General features: G+C 37.9%; 1 protein-coding gene across 1 annotated transcript in view; it reads right to left on the minus strand.

Annotated features, from left to right (window-relative positions):
• LOC139887741 (uncharacterized) overlaps positions 1 to 16,544 on the minus strand; it is an 89,831-nt gene extending 73,287 nt beyond the window's left edge. Inside the window, exons 1-2 of the mRNA XM_071870802.1 lie at positions 16,265 to 16,544; positions 15,739 to 16,193 (exon numbers count right to left, since the gene is read on the minus strand). Of these exons, the coding sequence (XP_071726903.1) occupies positions 15,739 to 16,193; positions 16,265 to 16,544 (735 nt within the window). The remainder of the gene's footprint in view (positions 1 to 15,738; positions 16,194 to 16,264) is intronic.
• Positions 16,545 to 16,976: the final 432 nt, after the last annotated feature.

Raw genomic sequence — 16,976 nt, forward strand, 5'->3', positions numbered from 1 at the left:
CTAATTTTGTTTTCTTACTAGTAATTCATACTACTTGACAAATTCTAGTTACCTCATATCTAGGGCAGTAATAATGTTGATTAGGATGTTGATTTGATGTGTATATACCAATAGTAAATACGTATAGAAGCTGGGTATGATACTGGTACATATACCCTAGATATACGTATAGAAATCTTGAGGAAACGGAACGAGAATTCAAATATAGCTATCTTTTGTGAATATACTTATATTGTTTTATGTATTTAAGTCCTTAAAAAGTGATTAAATACATTATATATACGATACATGAATAAGCATTATAGATTATAAGTATATATATCAAAGAATGTTACGTATAATTATCGTTTTGAAAACTTAAGTTAGTAGTTTCAAAATATACTTATAACTCATTGTAATTAGTACACAATGAGATGTTAAACCATCCTTAGATCATGTTAAATATATATAAATACATATACATACACAAACATATAATTATCGTATGTTATATAGTTCGTGATATCATCGGTCATATTGGACGGTCAAACGTTGGGTAAAACTCTTTTCAAAAACACAAGTCTCAACAATTTGGATTTCTTATCATGTTGGTATGGTTTAATTTATGTAAATATTAATCTCATAAGTATAATTTGGTCGGAAAATTCCGGGTCATTACAGTACCTACCCGTTAAAGAAATTTCGTCCCCGAAATTTGATAGAGGTTGTTATGGATAACAATAAGAAGGTTTTCATGACAAATATAAGGTGATAATGAAGTTTTATCATCATTGAGTAATGTAGATAAAACGATTCGATTATGCGAAGAATATAAATGAGACTATCGTAAAAGAGTGAGATGAGTAAAATATATTCGTCTTAACCGATGACGTAGTTATGATTGATTTCCGGGATTTAAAGAGAATCTTACGTAATAAGATTCGGTTCTTTGGTGATTAAGCAAATCAGGATCTTCTTTGATTATATGCAATAATCTGTATCGATTGCTCTGTCGGATATTTCACTATAAATTCACCCCTTCGTTTCCTTATTTTCCACGACTCACATCTTCTATTCTTTCTCCCTTGATTCTTACTTTAAAGCATTCATCAATATGCTCCATCCAGTCCTGATTCTTGATATACTCCTAACTTTTATATCTGTCATTCTTCTTTTTCATCTACCACCAGAAGAATCTATTTACTTCTACTATACTCTCGTGTTTATAGTGTTTCTAATTCTCCCGTGTCTCTATATTGCAATCTGCATCGATATACACGGTTTGTAATTTTGGGGTTATTATCGAAGTTTATATTCTTCATTATTTTTCGGAGCTTCATGCTTTTGTTTTCTCTTCCCGACTTCGAGTCAAGCGAGTAATGGTCCGGAATTCGTAGATATGAAATTCAGAATGAACATAGCTAATGCTCTAAGAAGAAAATGGTAATAGAACGATTTTGATTTGTTAAATTACCAGAATACCCTGGAGAAGACCGACTCATCCAGAAAAATATTCTCTTGATATGTTTAGAGATTATATAGAATGTAAGAGTCGTGTAAATGGCACATGATGATGGTACTGTGAATCATCATGCTTCATTAGAAACTCAGCATGACTTGCTGTAATATAATTACGTTGATCAAGTGTCATTATATTATACTAATCCATGCTTCAGTTCCCAACACTACTTCAAAACATTCATATTTTAAACTCGAAGGTTTCAGAATTTAGAAACTAACACAGTTTCTTTTATGTTGCAGATATTACGGAGAGATAAATGATCTAGATAAGAATAGTTGTGAAAATATCGCCAGAAATATGGAAGATATTTATAATAGAACATACGAGAATATCTTAGAATTTCTAATATCAATGGATGATGAATAAGATTTGTCTGTGAAGGTTTAGAATGAGAAATAAGATATTTGCTAACGATTTCAGCAGGCACAGAATCATTTAGATTCTTTGAAGGCAAACTTATTCTTTGTGATTTGTCCACGGCTTTCTTCATAGTTTCGCATAATCCGCTTTTCGGTACTAAATTTTCTATCGAGCGTTCCTAACACTCCTTTCTTTATCATCAAACTTTTGGCCATTAAGATCATCTACAACATGCTGCTTCGTCAGCATTTTCAAAGTTAACTGATCTGGGTCATCGGTTATCAAACCGAGGTAGTTTCAGGAGAATTGTGTTTTTAGAATGATTAATCGCTGATGGTAATATTGTGGAATATAAAAGGTTCCCAAGTAACAATAAAGAGTACGCATATATATCGCGGTTATAATAAAGTTGTTTCGGATGAAAAGTCGGAGTTGACTTGCTGGAGCTGTGACAAAATTAGTTACTTTGGAAAGAGATTGCAAAACGATCTTCGGTAATAACAATGTCAAAGGAACTAGAACAGATACGTGTCAAACGTTTACTCAGTTTCCGAGGGTTTTTCAGGTGCATAACTATATGCATCAATCTTTTCTTCCGTAGATGAAGTGCGGTTGGTTTATCCTCTCGATTGAGGTGTTTTTAAGAATCATGATAGATTTGAACGCTGATTGTAATCGTCGAGATACAATGAGGTTTAAGATGAAATCAAGTGGCAATCTTGAAGAAATGTTTAGTTTCATATGTTATAATCAATATTTTAATTCATTTTAATTGTCCAATGTCATTAGTCCACAGTCGATAGTCCACAGTAACAGTCCAATAATTCATATATAGTTTAATATATAATATACGAATTAATTAATACGTGTCGTGACCCGTATACGTCTCAGACTCGATCACAACTCAAACTATATATATTATTGTAGAATCAACCTCAACCCTGTATATAGAACTCGATCATTACTGCATATAGAGTGTCTATGGTGATTCCAAATAATATATATAGATGCGTCGATATGATATGTCAAAACATTGTATACGTGTCCCGATATTTAAAGTGCGTAAAATAATTACAGAAATTAAATGACGATAAATAAAAGTGCGATAATTAAATTGCGATAAATAAACTGCGATAAATAAAATGTAATCAGTTAGCTAGGAACAGTTAGCTGGAACAGTTAGCGTGGATTCTTAACAAAATTTTTCATAGTTAATTTGTTTGTTTCTAACAGATTTTATTTTGTCATATGTTTTCTTTTTATGCCACTTGTTGGATTCTAGGAAGTCAAAATCCAAATATGAAATTGAATGAAAATGGTTATTCTGCGGTGAACGGATACGTATATCGGTGGTTGTAAGTAGGATAGTAAATGACTGTTGAATCAGCTTTGACGAATGTACAATGTAACTTATTAAGATGAAATCTAATTATTCCTCGGGTATTAACTACCCGTTAAAAATAATTTCACCATTAATATTTTGTACAAAAGAACTTTTAATTACAATCTTTATGAAAACATATATACATATATATTTTCTTCAGATGAAATCATGAATTTAATGAGTTAATATGATATTAATCTCATTTGCTTTTCGGTTTGAGCTAGAATAAGAAATCTCTAAAACTTTTTAAAACCACATATTTTTTGCAGAATATCAATGAAGTTATGGATCAATACTTCATCGTTCATTATTGTTGGTTCTCCTTAGTATCTATGGTGCGTATGATGTTGATGTTTGTGGGACAGATTATGATGTCGAGACGTGTGATGCGGATGTTGTTTGTTAGTGGTGATGATGGTATTGTTGATATTATTGATGGTGGTGCTGATTATGCTGCTGGTGCTGCTGCTGGTGTTTGCAACCTTCGCACCATGTTCTCCAAAGCCGTCACGCGAGCGCGAAGTTCGTTAACTTCTACTAGTACACCGGGATGATTGGCGGTTGGAGCGAGCGAATGAACAAGATTTGTAATATGGGATAGTATATAATCGTGACGAGATACTCTAGAAATGAGAGAGAAAATGGTGTTTCGAATAGGTTCGCCGGTAAGTGCTTCAGGTTCATCGCCAAGAGGGCAATTTGGTGGATGGAATGGATCACCTTCTTCTTATCTCCAGTGATTTAGTATATTACGAACCCATCCCCAATTCATCTAGAATAGATGATGGGAAATTGGTTGATCCATTCCGGTGACGCTGCTTTCGGAGCCCAAATGGAAATCCATATCGGCATAACTGTCGGAATCTGAAGAATTCGAACTAGATGCGGAATCCATCTTGTATAATGGGGAAAATGAATTTTTGGTATGGAATAGATTATAGGAGTTAGATTTGGTACTCTTCAATACATAATTTACATATGTATATATAATACCAAAATCCTATAAATTACGGAGAATCTTTGAAAAGATATCAGTCAAAGTTCGCAATAATAGATATGCTAAGATAAGAATTCGTCTATACACTATCAATGCAGTAAATACAGTAAAACGTGTCTAGACTTATGAATGATAAGCAGGTAATTTCCTAAGGATGATAAGCAGATGATTTCCGACTAGAAATGATAAGCAAAACTTTTGACATGTAGACACGGTCGAAGTCCAGACTCATTAATGCATCCTAACAACTACTAGTTAGACACACTAATGCAAGACCTGGTTCGTTACGATCACCGCTCTGATACCAACTGAAAGGACCCGTCCTAATCCACCTGGACTAAGTCATCAACATTTGGTCCCATTGCGATGATCGGCTCCAAGTAATGTCCTTATATTGAGCAAATGCACAGCGGTAAGACTTAATTCGTACCTGAGAATAAACATGCTTTAAAGTGTCAACCAAAAGGTTGGTGAGTTCATAGGTTTATCATAACAATCATTTCAATATGTTAATAGACCACAAGATTTCATAATCATAAACATAATACACTCGCAAGTGTATGTAAAGCATTCTAAATGGTTGAGCATTTGGTAACCATACTTAACATTTAATCAACGTCGCATATTCCCTTTATTATGAAATCTCACTACACCGTACCAAGTGCAATCACCAAAATGAAGTACTGTGCAACCGTTGAATACTAGTCGTCCAGTCCGGTTGGGGTTGTCAGGCCTGATAGATCTATCAACAGGATTCGCGTTTGCAATACCCATGTAAATAGCAGTTACCAAGCTATTAGAGAAAAATATGCAAAGTGGTACAACTCAACGTAGAATATGTTTTTAGTACTTGTCTCCATTTCGTAAAACAGTTATAAAACAGTGCATGTATTCTCAGCCCAAAAATATATATAAAAAGGGAGTAATGAAACTCACTTTTGCCTTGAAGGTATTTAATTCGACTTGGTCTCCGATAGATATCACGAACCTAACCATATATATAATATATCAACATATTTTCTTTTTAAGTAATCGTTACATATATATATATATACTTTTAATACTTTTAATATTTTCTTAGTCCGTAGTTAGCAGTCCGATGTTAGTGGTCCACAATTAGTTGCTTAAATAAAATAAATAAAGACCCCATCGTATTCGTATTGATCAGAATTAATCTCGACCCATGGTACCATGTTGTCAAATGACGTGTTGCGTACATAAAGTACCGTGTTGTCAAATGACGTGTTACGTACAATCATGAGGTCTTATGATTAATCTTCTCGTGTTGTTTACGGGTGGTCCTGAAATATATAAAATCAAATCATAAGTAATTATATATAAAATATCATATTAATTAGAAAAGATATGATAAATTTACTTTTTCTCCAAATATTTTCGTAGCTAAACTAGCTTCGGATACCCAATCTTGTTTTAGTCGTAGTTTCTTCATTACAACTCCGTTTTTGTTGGTTCAACTTGCCACTTCCTTAGATCGAGTCAAATTTTATGAACTGAAAATACCTTAGTTTGTATTCAAAATCATAGGTTATAGGTCAAACTTTGGTGAAACTTATGAAAGTGATCATTTTCCATCATAAAAACAACATTTAATGATCATTTTTCTAAAAAAACTTACACTTTGAGTTAAACCATAAAATTTTTATGTGTTAACATATTCATAAGAAATATCATTTTTCCAGAACATGAACTTCCAATTCAAAGTTCAAGATGGTTTTTAATTATCCAACCCAAAACAGCCCCCGGTTGCACTCCGACGACGTAGATTCAGTTTTTGAGATGTTCTTTGTAAAACCAAGTTATATCTTGTTAGGTTAGCATATTATTATGATATATTACAGGTCTTGAAGTATTTTAAAAGTCAAGTTAGAAGGATCTATTTAGTTTGCGAACAAGTTTGAAATCATTTAAACTATGTTCTTGCTGTTAAAATTTTATACCACAAAATAAGATAGCTATATGAATATGAATTGAATAAGATTATGAACAAGGTTACTACCTCAAGTTACTTGGACAAAGTTACTGCAAAAGATAAGAAATAATCTTGGAATCAAAGAGTGATGGAGTTAGATCAAAAGGTTGGAAGTAAACTTCTTCAAATGGGTGGTTATTTTGATATGTTCTTGAAAAAGTTTTCTTATGGTGTTTAAGGCTTGTAATTGAAGCTAAATGATGGGGAAAATGCTTTGATGTAACAACCCAAACCAAACCACGACAATTCCCGTTAAATTTTACAACAAAAAAAAAATTTCTGGTGCAGTTCAATTGCGCGGCGCGCCAGGTGGGTGCGCGGCGCGCCAAACCACCTGGACAGCCCGCTGTCCCCGGAAGTCAATTTAACGAAAATGTTCGACTAGTTCCCGACATTTTTAGCCAAAATGCTTTCAACCATGAATTCATATATATAAAACTAGCACGTTTAATTAATAAAATTAAGTTTACGAAGCGGGGCCCACATTGACCCAAATTACCCTTTAAGTACCAAAATACAATTTTCGACCATACGACTTCTAATACAAAACAAAGCCGAGCATGGCGATTGGGGATACGCTACCCAATCCTAATAAATCCAAAAGCAAGCCTTCTACGCAAACTATGCAAGTCCTCTAATCCTCGCGCTTACCCGAGCCACCATCAGCATGCAATCTATAAAAAGAGTCAACAACGAGAGGGTAAGCTAACGCTTAGTGAATGCTAATATACTACATACATATATATGTATAAAATGAATACGCCACACAAAACAAATACCGCATACCGAAGCATCCAAGTATAAAGCATCTACACTAAGCATACCGTACGATCTAAGCAACGAGCTAAAGATACAACACAAAAGATAGTCCACCAACGACAAAGTAAACATCGCCAAATAGCTACACCCGGAGGGTTAGCTACAACACAACAACACATTAATATAATACAATAATAATAATACACAAGGTTAACCCCTTAACCTCAATCACACGAACATTGGCCGAACAACCCGAGCCTTGTGAATTCGCACAACCCGAAATTCACTTCTCAACCATAAGATGACCGAACAACCCGAGTCATCGTGAATCCGTACTACCCGAGATTCACTACCTCAATAAGGTGACCGAACAACCCGAGTCACCATGAATCCGCACTACCCGAGATTCATTTCTCATTACTAAAGCCCACGGTCACAGGATTATAAAATCCACCACATCGGGGTCATCCACAACACAACCATATCAACCCTTCGCCATTAGGGTTATAACAATCAAATCACAACCATGTGTGATAATGTGCACCTCGCCAAAGATGGTCAACCAAAACGCACAACCGTGCCAATTGGACTTATACACAAGTCCATCAAGTCCACCTATATGTGAAGTGAGCTCTATAACCGAGAATCACTTCACCCGACCCGCACCCATCCTACACATACATATGCACATAGGATATTATCACTCACCTTGAAGTCTTGAAGAAAGCTTCCAAGTAATCCGCAACTCGTCAATGGAAAGTACCTATTCCATTATCACAAATATCACAACACAATTAGGATGGATTTACAAACCACCCAATTCGACCCTTAGTGCAATTTCGACCCAAATGCACTTCCAAGCACAAACCGTATCCGAACTAACCAATAATCACTAACACAAGTGAGAATGGTCATAATATGCTAAATAAACCCGAACTCAAGTGTTAAACACGTGTCATACCCATTTTGACACTTAAACCCTAATTTTGACCCATAAAGGTCAAAATCTCATCCTTTACAAGTTTGACACCAAAACACATTTAACTCGGTTTAATACTTCAACTTAATCCATTTTAAGTTTATAAACCTCCTTAATTCGCCAATCGGGTCATAATTACCACCAAAACCTAATTTGACCCAAAGTCACAATTAGTCACCCAAATTACCCTAAATGGGTTCCAATACTTCCATAATCACTAATCCAAGTGATTAAACTCCAAACCAAAGCCTAATCAAGGCCAAAACGTCATCCAACCCAAAACCCGCCAAGTGACAAGAATAACTAGTCACCATAAACCCATTTCATCACCTAAGTGGGTTACTCAACAAATTAACTCAAAACCCTAAATTGAATATCAAGTTAAACAAATGAAATTCGGAGTTTGAGCTTACCAATACCACCACAACGTAGCTAGGAACGAGGAGAACAACTTTAAAACCCGAGACTTTGAACGATTCGAGCTTCTTCCTCACCAAAACCTTCAATCTCTCTCTAAGTCTCTCTCTCTCTCTCTCTAAGAATGGATGAAGATGATGAGTGGATGTGAATGGGATCCAAAACTGATCCAAACTAGCTCATAAGCCTCACAAATCCGGCCCCATGTGATTTTACCCTTTTACCCCTCATTAAAGCAATTAAAAATAAAGAGGGTTCTGTCAGCAGCAATCGGCGCGGCGCGCCCCAACCCTGCGCGGCGCGCAACACAGCTGAACCAGATTCCTTTGCATATTAATTCCATATAAATATTAAACGAAGCCCGATCTCATATGTCTTTTATAAACAAGTATACAAAATAAATATTCGGGTCTTACAACTCTCCCCCACTTAAACCCGATCACGTCCTCGTGATCCTCATCACTTGACCAAACGGACTCCAGTTTACGGTCCTCAACATAAGTCCAATCCGACTTTCCTAAGCAATTTTTCCCAACGAATCGCCTTCCACAACTAAATCGTCACCCGCGATTTATCAAATCCACAATCCGAGCACTAACACCATGCTCATTCCCTAACACTGGGAAAAACCCAACCAATCTCATACCGAGATATTAATTCCTTAGTGTACTATTACCGAGTACAACGCTAAAAGCAACCAAGTCTCAACCTAAAGTCAACAATCCGAAACGATGAAGACCGAACCAAACGAATCCTTGCGGATAACACCAATCACTAGACATCCTTTGTAGTGCGCTATACGACCAATACGCCACTACTGTAACATCATAATCCAACGGTTAGAAACCGATAGCGTCCAAAACGACTATGGCAACGCTAAACCCGAAGGTGTACAAAATCAACTCTCGTCACACCCGTGACAACATGTGAGCGAAACACGGCTATCGCATCACTAATCACACAACATGGTCCTCACGACCCCACTACCGGCGTATAAAACAACCAATAGATCAAACCACACGGTCCTCATGACCCCACCATCGGTGTATAAAACAACCGATAGATCACAACTCAACATGGCCGAAACAACCCGAGCCAAAACACATATGGAGGATGGTCGAAACAACCCGAACCTTAGTGAATTCGCACAACCCGAAATCCACCAACCCAATCCATATATCTCACAACAGAATGACCGCACAACCTGAGTCATCGTGAATACGCGCAAACCGATATTCACTACCACTGCCACATAGTGTAACCGAGGATGGCCGTACAACCCGAGCCTTAGTGAATCCGAACTACCCGACATTCACTACCTCAAACTATGAGCCCAACCAACAGGGACAATCGTACTACCCGAAATATTGTGAATACGAACAACCCGATATTCACGTCCCACAACACAACTCTCTTGATGAAGTCAGCGGACCCCGAAGGTCATGCTCCACCAATCTCAATACCGGATGAAGTCAGCGGACCCGAAGATCATGCTTCACCGATCTCAACACCACGCTCATGACGAAGTCAGCGGACCCTAAAGATCATGCTCCATCAATCACGTACTCCCATGATGAAGTCAGCGGACCCTAAAGATCATGCTCCATCAATCAACCATACCATAATGAAGTCAGCGGACCCGAAGATCATGCTTCATTAATCGTCAATCCCATGATGAAGTCAGCGGACTCCGAAAGTCATGCTTCATCAATCACATACCATAATCGAGCAAGAACCACATATATCAAGCATAGGTACCGAACAAGAATTCTCCAAAAGAGAACCCGACACACACCTTCCTTAACCGAAGGATTTCACCTTGCTCACCAAACACGTCCATTATCTCTCAACGAGATTTACCACCTTACCACCTCGGTGGTAATTCCAATCCAAACCATAAGTACAATTTATCCGAAATCGTACCCTACCACAAATCGACCAAAACTAGGTCTCGACAAAAATTTCCGGATCTACCAAAAACATCATCCGAAATATCACACTAAAACTTCCTCGTGCGGGAGTGCGACTCCCCCACTTGGAACCACGTTCCTATCTCACAACTCGTACAACCGTACAATGCTACCAAAGGTAGACTTTACCGACGATTGGGTACACACGACCCATCACTACACCTTGCTCCAACCTTGAGCATACAAAGGATTTCAATCAATCCTTAAACACTTCGAACGAAAAGTGTAGCACGATTACACAAACCATACCCTCGCAATTATCCAATTGCCTTAGTTTGTCAAGTTTCACCTAGTCACTCATGTACCTACGGGTTTCTCCCGGTACCCTAAGTACAATGTAACCACAACACAATCGGAGTCGACACCACGCTAGTAGGTATAAAAGAGGCACCTAATGTCGCGTCATAAAGACTCCATTACCAACACACATCAAGATTTTAAACACTCAGCCTCAAAGGTTCCAATCACCCGACGAACCCCATGGTTCATCACTTCAACACAGAAGCGAACACGCGCTTAACAATCGAACACCAAATCCATTTCCGTGGCTTAGTAGTAACATTTCCCAAATACTAAGGAATGCTTGGTTGCACCAAGTCTTACGCCCTTCGTCCCAAAAATCAAACATCGTCACAGGGTACTTCCATTAGGAACGTCACCCTTAACAATAACATGCACAACACAATGCATCTAACAAATTCGAACCTAAACGCCACATAAATAAATATTCAAAAGACATATTTATTAAAACGAAACGTACCTCAACGTCTCCTTGCGGCATTCGCCGCCGCCAACTCGGGACAATCCGGCTTGCGATGTCCCTCTTTATGACAATAGTAGCACATTCCGTCATCACTTCTCGGCATTGTGCATTCCCACAACTTGTGACCCCTAACGCCACAATTGAAACACCTAGGCGCACGAGAATCCACCGCGCCCTTTACCACATTACTCGTACTCGCACTCGGACCCTTAGTCCTCTTACTCGGAGCACCATAAGAAATAACCCTTCTCTCACTTGAAGGTTCGGCCTTTTTCGATCGCGTATAAGACTCGAAACCTCTAGCCACCGCAAATAACTCCGCAAACGACTTCGCGTAACCCCGGCTAATTTTGCTTTTCAAGTCATCGCTCAAAGTTCGATAGAAATCCTCCATCAACAAACGATCGTTCCCCAAATATTCCGGGCAAAAACGAGCCTTCGACATAAAAGTCGTCTTTAAAGTATTCAAGTCCATAGAACCCTGTTGCAAATTTCGCAACTCACAACGCAATTCCGATAAATCGGCTGAAGTTCGGAACTCCTCGAAGAATTCCTCCTTAAATTCATCCCATGATAATGCCATAAACGTCTCACCACCGACAAGATCAATCTTGCCATCCAACCAATCCTTCGCCCTACCTCGCAACAAACTAGTAGCGAGTCTCGTCTTTTTCTCGGGTGGGCATTCCATAGTACAAAAACACCCTTCGACATCCGAAACCCAAGTCGTACTCACCAAAGGATCCGGTTTCCCATCATACATAGGGGGTTTAGTCCTCATGAAGCTCTTAAGACAACGCTCCATTTCACCCCTATTTTGGAATTCGGAATACTTCCCATCCATTTCTTCTCGAAACGCCCTCATTTTCTCCGCAACGGCGGCCGTAACTCTAGCGTTAAATTCCGTGTCGTTCGTCTCGGTCTCGTTTCGCGTCGTCATTCTAAAGAATGCAAAACGATTAGTCCACGCACGTATAAAACGACACGCACAACACCCTCCCATCTTGCTAAACACTCGTCGTACATCACTTGTTAGACACGATTTGCACCCGTAATAAGGTCTGCAAGTTCTTATTACGCACGCACGCCGCATCGACTCGTTAGTACAACGACCGCCTCGCTCGATGCTATAAACAAACACAAACAAAATTCTACGCGATAGAAGCACACGCGAGAATTACACCACAACACAAATAATATATTAATAATATCCGCATTACTAATATAAACGTTAGTCGACCTATAAACAAGGCACTAACTAAACCCGTTCCTGACCCGTAATCCTACAAGTCCCGCAACAAATTACGCGCACACAAAAGTCTAAGTCTAGGCACCTATCTCAAGTCACCTAAATCCCTTAGACCATGCTCTGATACCACTTGTAACAACCCAAACCAAACCACGACAATTCCCGTTAAATTTTACAACAAAAAAAAAAATTTCTGGTGCAGTTCAATTGCGCGGCGCGCCAGGTGGGTGCGCGGCGCGCCAAACCACCTGGACAGCCCGCTGTCCCCGGAAGTCAATTTAACGAAAATGTTCGACTAGTTCCCGACATTTTTAGCCAAAACGCTTTCAACCATGAATTCATATATATAAAACTAGCACGTTTAATTAATAAAATTAAGTTTACGAAGCGGGGCCCACATTGACCCAAATTACCCTTTAAGTACCAAAATACAATTTTCGACCATACGACTTCTAATACAAAACAAAGCCGAGCATGGCGATTGGGGATACGCTACCCAATCCTAATAAATCCAAAAGCAAGCCTTCTACGCAAACTATGCAAGTCCTCTAATCCTCGCGCTTACCCGAGCCACCATCAGCATGCAATCTATAAAAAGAGTCAACAACGAGAGGGTAAGCTAACGCTTAGTGAATGCTAATATACTACATACATATATATGTATAAAATGAATACGCCACACAAAACAAATACCGCATACCGAAGCATCCAAGTATAAAGCATCTACACTAAGCATACCGTACGATCTAAGCAACGAGCTAAAGATACAACACAAAAGATAGTCCACCAACGACAAAGTAAACATCGCCAAATAGCTACACCCGGAGGGTTAGCTACAACACAACAACACATTAATATAATACAATAATAATAATACACAAGGTTAACCCCTTAACCTCAATCACACGAACATTGGCCGAACAACCCGAGCCTTGTGAATTCGCACAACCCGAAATTTACTTCTCAACCATAAGATGACCGAACAACCCGAGTCATCATGAATCCGTACTACCCGAGATTCACTACCTCAATAAGGTGACCGAACAACCCGAGTCACCATGAATCCGCACTACCCGAGATTCATTTCTCATTACTAAAGCCCACGGTCACAGGATTATAAAATCCACCACATCGGGGTCATCCACAACACAACCATATCAACCCTTCGCCATTAGGGTTATAACAATCAAATCACAACCATGTGTGATAATGTGCACGCAAAATGTGCACCTCGCCAAAGATGGTCAACCAAAACGCACAACCGTGCCAATTGGACTTATACACAAGTCCATCAAGTCCACCTATATGTGAAGTGAGCTCTATAACCGAGAATCACTTCACCCGACCCGCACCCATCCTACACATACATATGCACATAGGATATTATCACTCACCTTGAAGTCTTGAAGAAAGCTTCCAAGTAATCCGCAACTCGTCAATGGAAAGTACATATTCCATTATCACAAATATCACAACACAATTAGGATGGATTTACAAACCACCCAATTCGACCCTTAGTGCAATTTCGACCCAAATGCACTTCCAAGCACAAACCGTATCCGAACTAACCAATAATCACTAACACAAGTGAGAATGGTCATAATATGCTAAATAAACCCGAACTCAAGTGTTAAACACGTGTCATACCCATTTTGACACTTAAACCCTAATTTTGACCCATAAAGGTCAAAATCTCATCCTTTACAAGTTTGACACCAAAACACATTTAACTCGGTTTAATACTTCAACTTAATCCATTTTAAGTTTATAAACCTCCTTAATTCGCCAATCGGGTCATAATTACCACCAAAACCTAATTTGACCCAAAGTCACAATTAGTCACCCAAATTACCCTAAATGGGTTCCAATACTTCCATAATCACTAATCCAAGTGATTAAACTCCAAACCAAAGCCTAATCAAGGCCAAAACGTCATCCAACCCAAAACCCGCCAAGTGACAAGAATAACTAGTCACCATAAACCCATTTCATCACCTAAGTGGGTTACTCAACAAATTAACTCAAAACCCTAAATTGAATATCAAGTTAAACAAATGAAATTCGGAGTTTGAGCTTACCAATACCACCACAACGTAGCTAGGAACGAGGAGAACAACTTTAAAACCCGAGACTTTGAACGATTCGAGCTTCTTCCTCACCAAAACCTTCAATCTCTCTCTAAGTCTCTCTCTCTCTCTCTCTAAGAATGGATGAAGATGATGAGTGAATGTGAATGGGATCCAAAACTGATCCAAACTAGCTCATAAGCCTCACAAATCCGGCCCCATGTGATTTTACCCTTTTACCCCTCATTAAAGCAATTAAAAATAAAGAGGGTTCTGTCAGCAGCAATCGGCGCGGCGCGCCCCAACCCTGCGCGGCGCGCAACACAGCTGAACCAGATTCCTTTGCATATTAATTCCATATAAATATTAAACGAAGCCCGATCTCATATGTCTTTTATAAACAAGTATACAAAATAAATATTCGGGTCTTACATTGGAGATGATCAAGTATGAAGTTAGGAGTATTTTGAGAGAGAAATGAGGGTGTAGGTATGAGAAAATGGAGTGAAGAAATGGTGTTCATTTATAAAAACGTTTTTAGTTTATAAAGAAAGAAAAGGATTCCAAATTTTGTTTTCTTACTAATAATTCATACTACTTGACAAATTCTAGTTACCTTATATCTAGGGCAGTAATAATGTTGATTTGATGTATATATACCAATAGTAAATACGTATAGAAGCTGGGTATGATATGGGTACATATACCCTAGATATACGTATAGAAATCTTGAGGAAACGGAACCAGAATTCAAATATAGCTATCTTTTGTGAATATACTTATATTGTTTTATGTATTTAAGTCCTTAAAAAGTGATTAAATACATTATATATACGATACATGTATAAGTATTATAGATTATAAGTATATATATCAAAGAATGTTACGTATAGTTATCGTTTTGAAAACTTAAGTTAGTAGTTTCAAAATATATTTATAACTCATTGTCATTAGTACACAATGAGATGTTAAACCATCCTTAGATCATGTTAAATATATATAAATACATATATATACACAAACGTATAATTATCGTATGTTATATAGTTCGTGATATCATCGGTCATATTGGACGGTCAAACGTTGTGTAAAACTCTTTTCAAAAACACAAGTCTCAATAATTTGGATTGCTTATCATGTTGGTATGGTTTAATTTATGTAAATATTAATCTCATAAGTATAATTTGGTCGGAAAATTCCGGCACTCAAAAAACAAATGATCTCGAGTCTCCACCCCATTATTAGAAACCGGGCAAACAATAGAGTTTATATCTAACCCCTTCGCGGATAGGTTCCAACGAACGGGGAGAGAATCTAACCGAAATCGCCATAGGAAAACAGTGACTTTTCTCGTAACAAAGTTATACCATAACATTTCAACTTGTGACGAATTAAGCAATTTACGATTAATGCAAGTCCTTAAATCCTTGACAGTATACATACCTTCGTCACTAATAGTGCAAGACCATGTATCCGAACACTCACGAAGCACCTGTGTCCCAATTTCGTCAAATAAATAGTTGAGTAATTGTTCATTACGACCTCCTATATTATCCCGTGCCCATGAAAAACGCCAGTTACCATTAATAAATTTGTCAACAACAAAACCATTCGGATTGGTGTCTAAATGAAGCAATCTAATATAACGTGAGGAAAGAGTAGAATTACCACACCAAAGATCATGCCAAAAACGAATTGAGCAACCATTTCCAACCACCAACCGGAAAATATCAATAGGAATAAGATCATCATCTATACCTTTTGAACAAGTAGCAACAATGTTATGCCAAATACTAGCATTCAAAAAGTACATTTTTCAAAAATGTTACCGTGAATCGATTTGATAATCATAGCCCACATATCATTCGGTTTCATCAAATACCGCCACCTCCATTTGTAAATAAGAGCTAGATTAAAAGCCTTGAGACTCCCAACATTGAGTCCACCTTTATCGAATGAAGCAATGACTTTGTCCCACTTTATCCAAGCCATCTTCTTGACCGAATTACTACCACCCCAAAAAAATCTAGCCCGAATCGATTCAAGACGTTTTAGAAAGGTCTCGGGCCATTTAAACATGGACATATAATATATTCCAAGACTTCCCATTATGGATTTGAGAAGAGTTAATCTACCGCCTGAAGAGATAAGACGCCTTCCAAGAAGACAATTTGGAACGAAACTTATCGCACAAAAAGTCCAAGTTCGAAATCTTTTTCATATTCGCAATAATTGGAATTCCCAAGTAAGTCGTAGGGAAACAACCTTCTCTGGTCCCCCGGAGCAATAGCAATTAAATTTACTTCCAAATCTTCTACCCCGATACCATAAACGTGAGATTTGGTAACATTTAGTTTCAATCCGGAAACCCGATAACATTTAGTTGTACACACATGCTCATCATTGTTCTATGATTTCGAGTTGAGATTTATTAATGTCGCGGCCACATGTTATGCATATATTATTTATTAATGTCGCGCCCACATGTTATGAATATATTTATATATCAATAATCACTATAGCATAGAAAGAAATTTTGAA

This window comes from Rutidosis leptorrhynchoides, chromosome 2 (genome assembly GCF_046630445.1).
Source record: "Rutidosis leptorrhynchoides isolate AG116_Rl617_1_P2 chromosome 2, CSIRO_AGI_Rlap_v1, whole genome shotgun sequence".
Taxonomy (NCBI): Eukaryota; Viridiplantae; Streptophyta; class Magnoliopsida; order Asterales; family Asteraceae; genus Rutidosis; species Rutidosis leptorrhynchoides.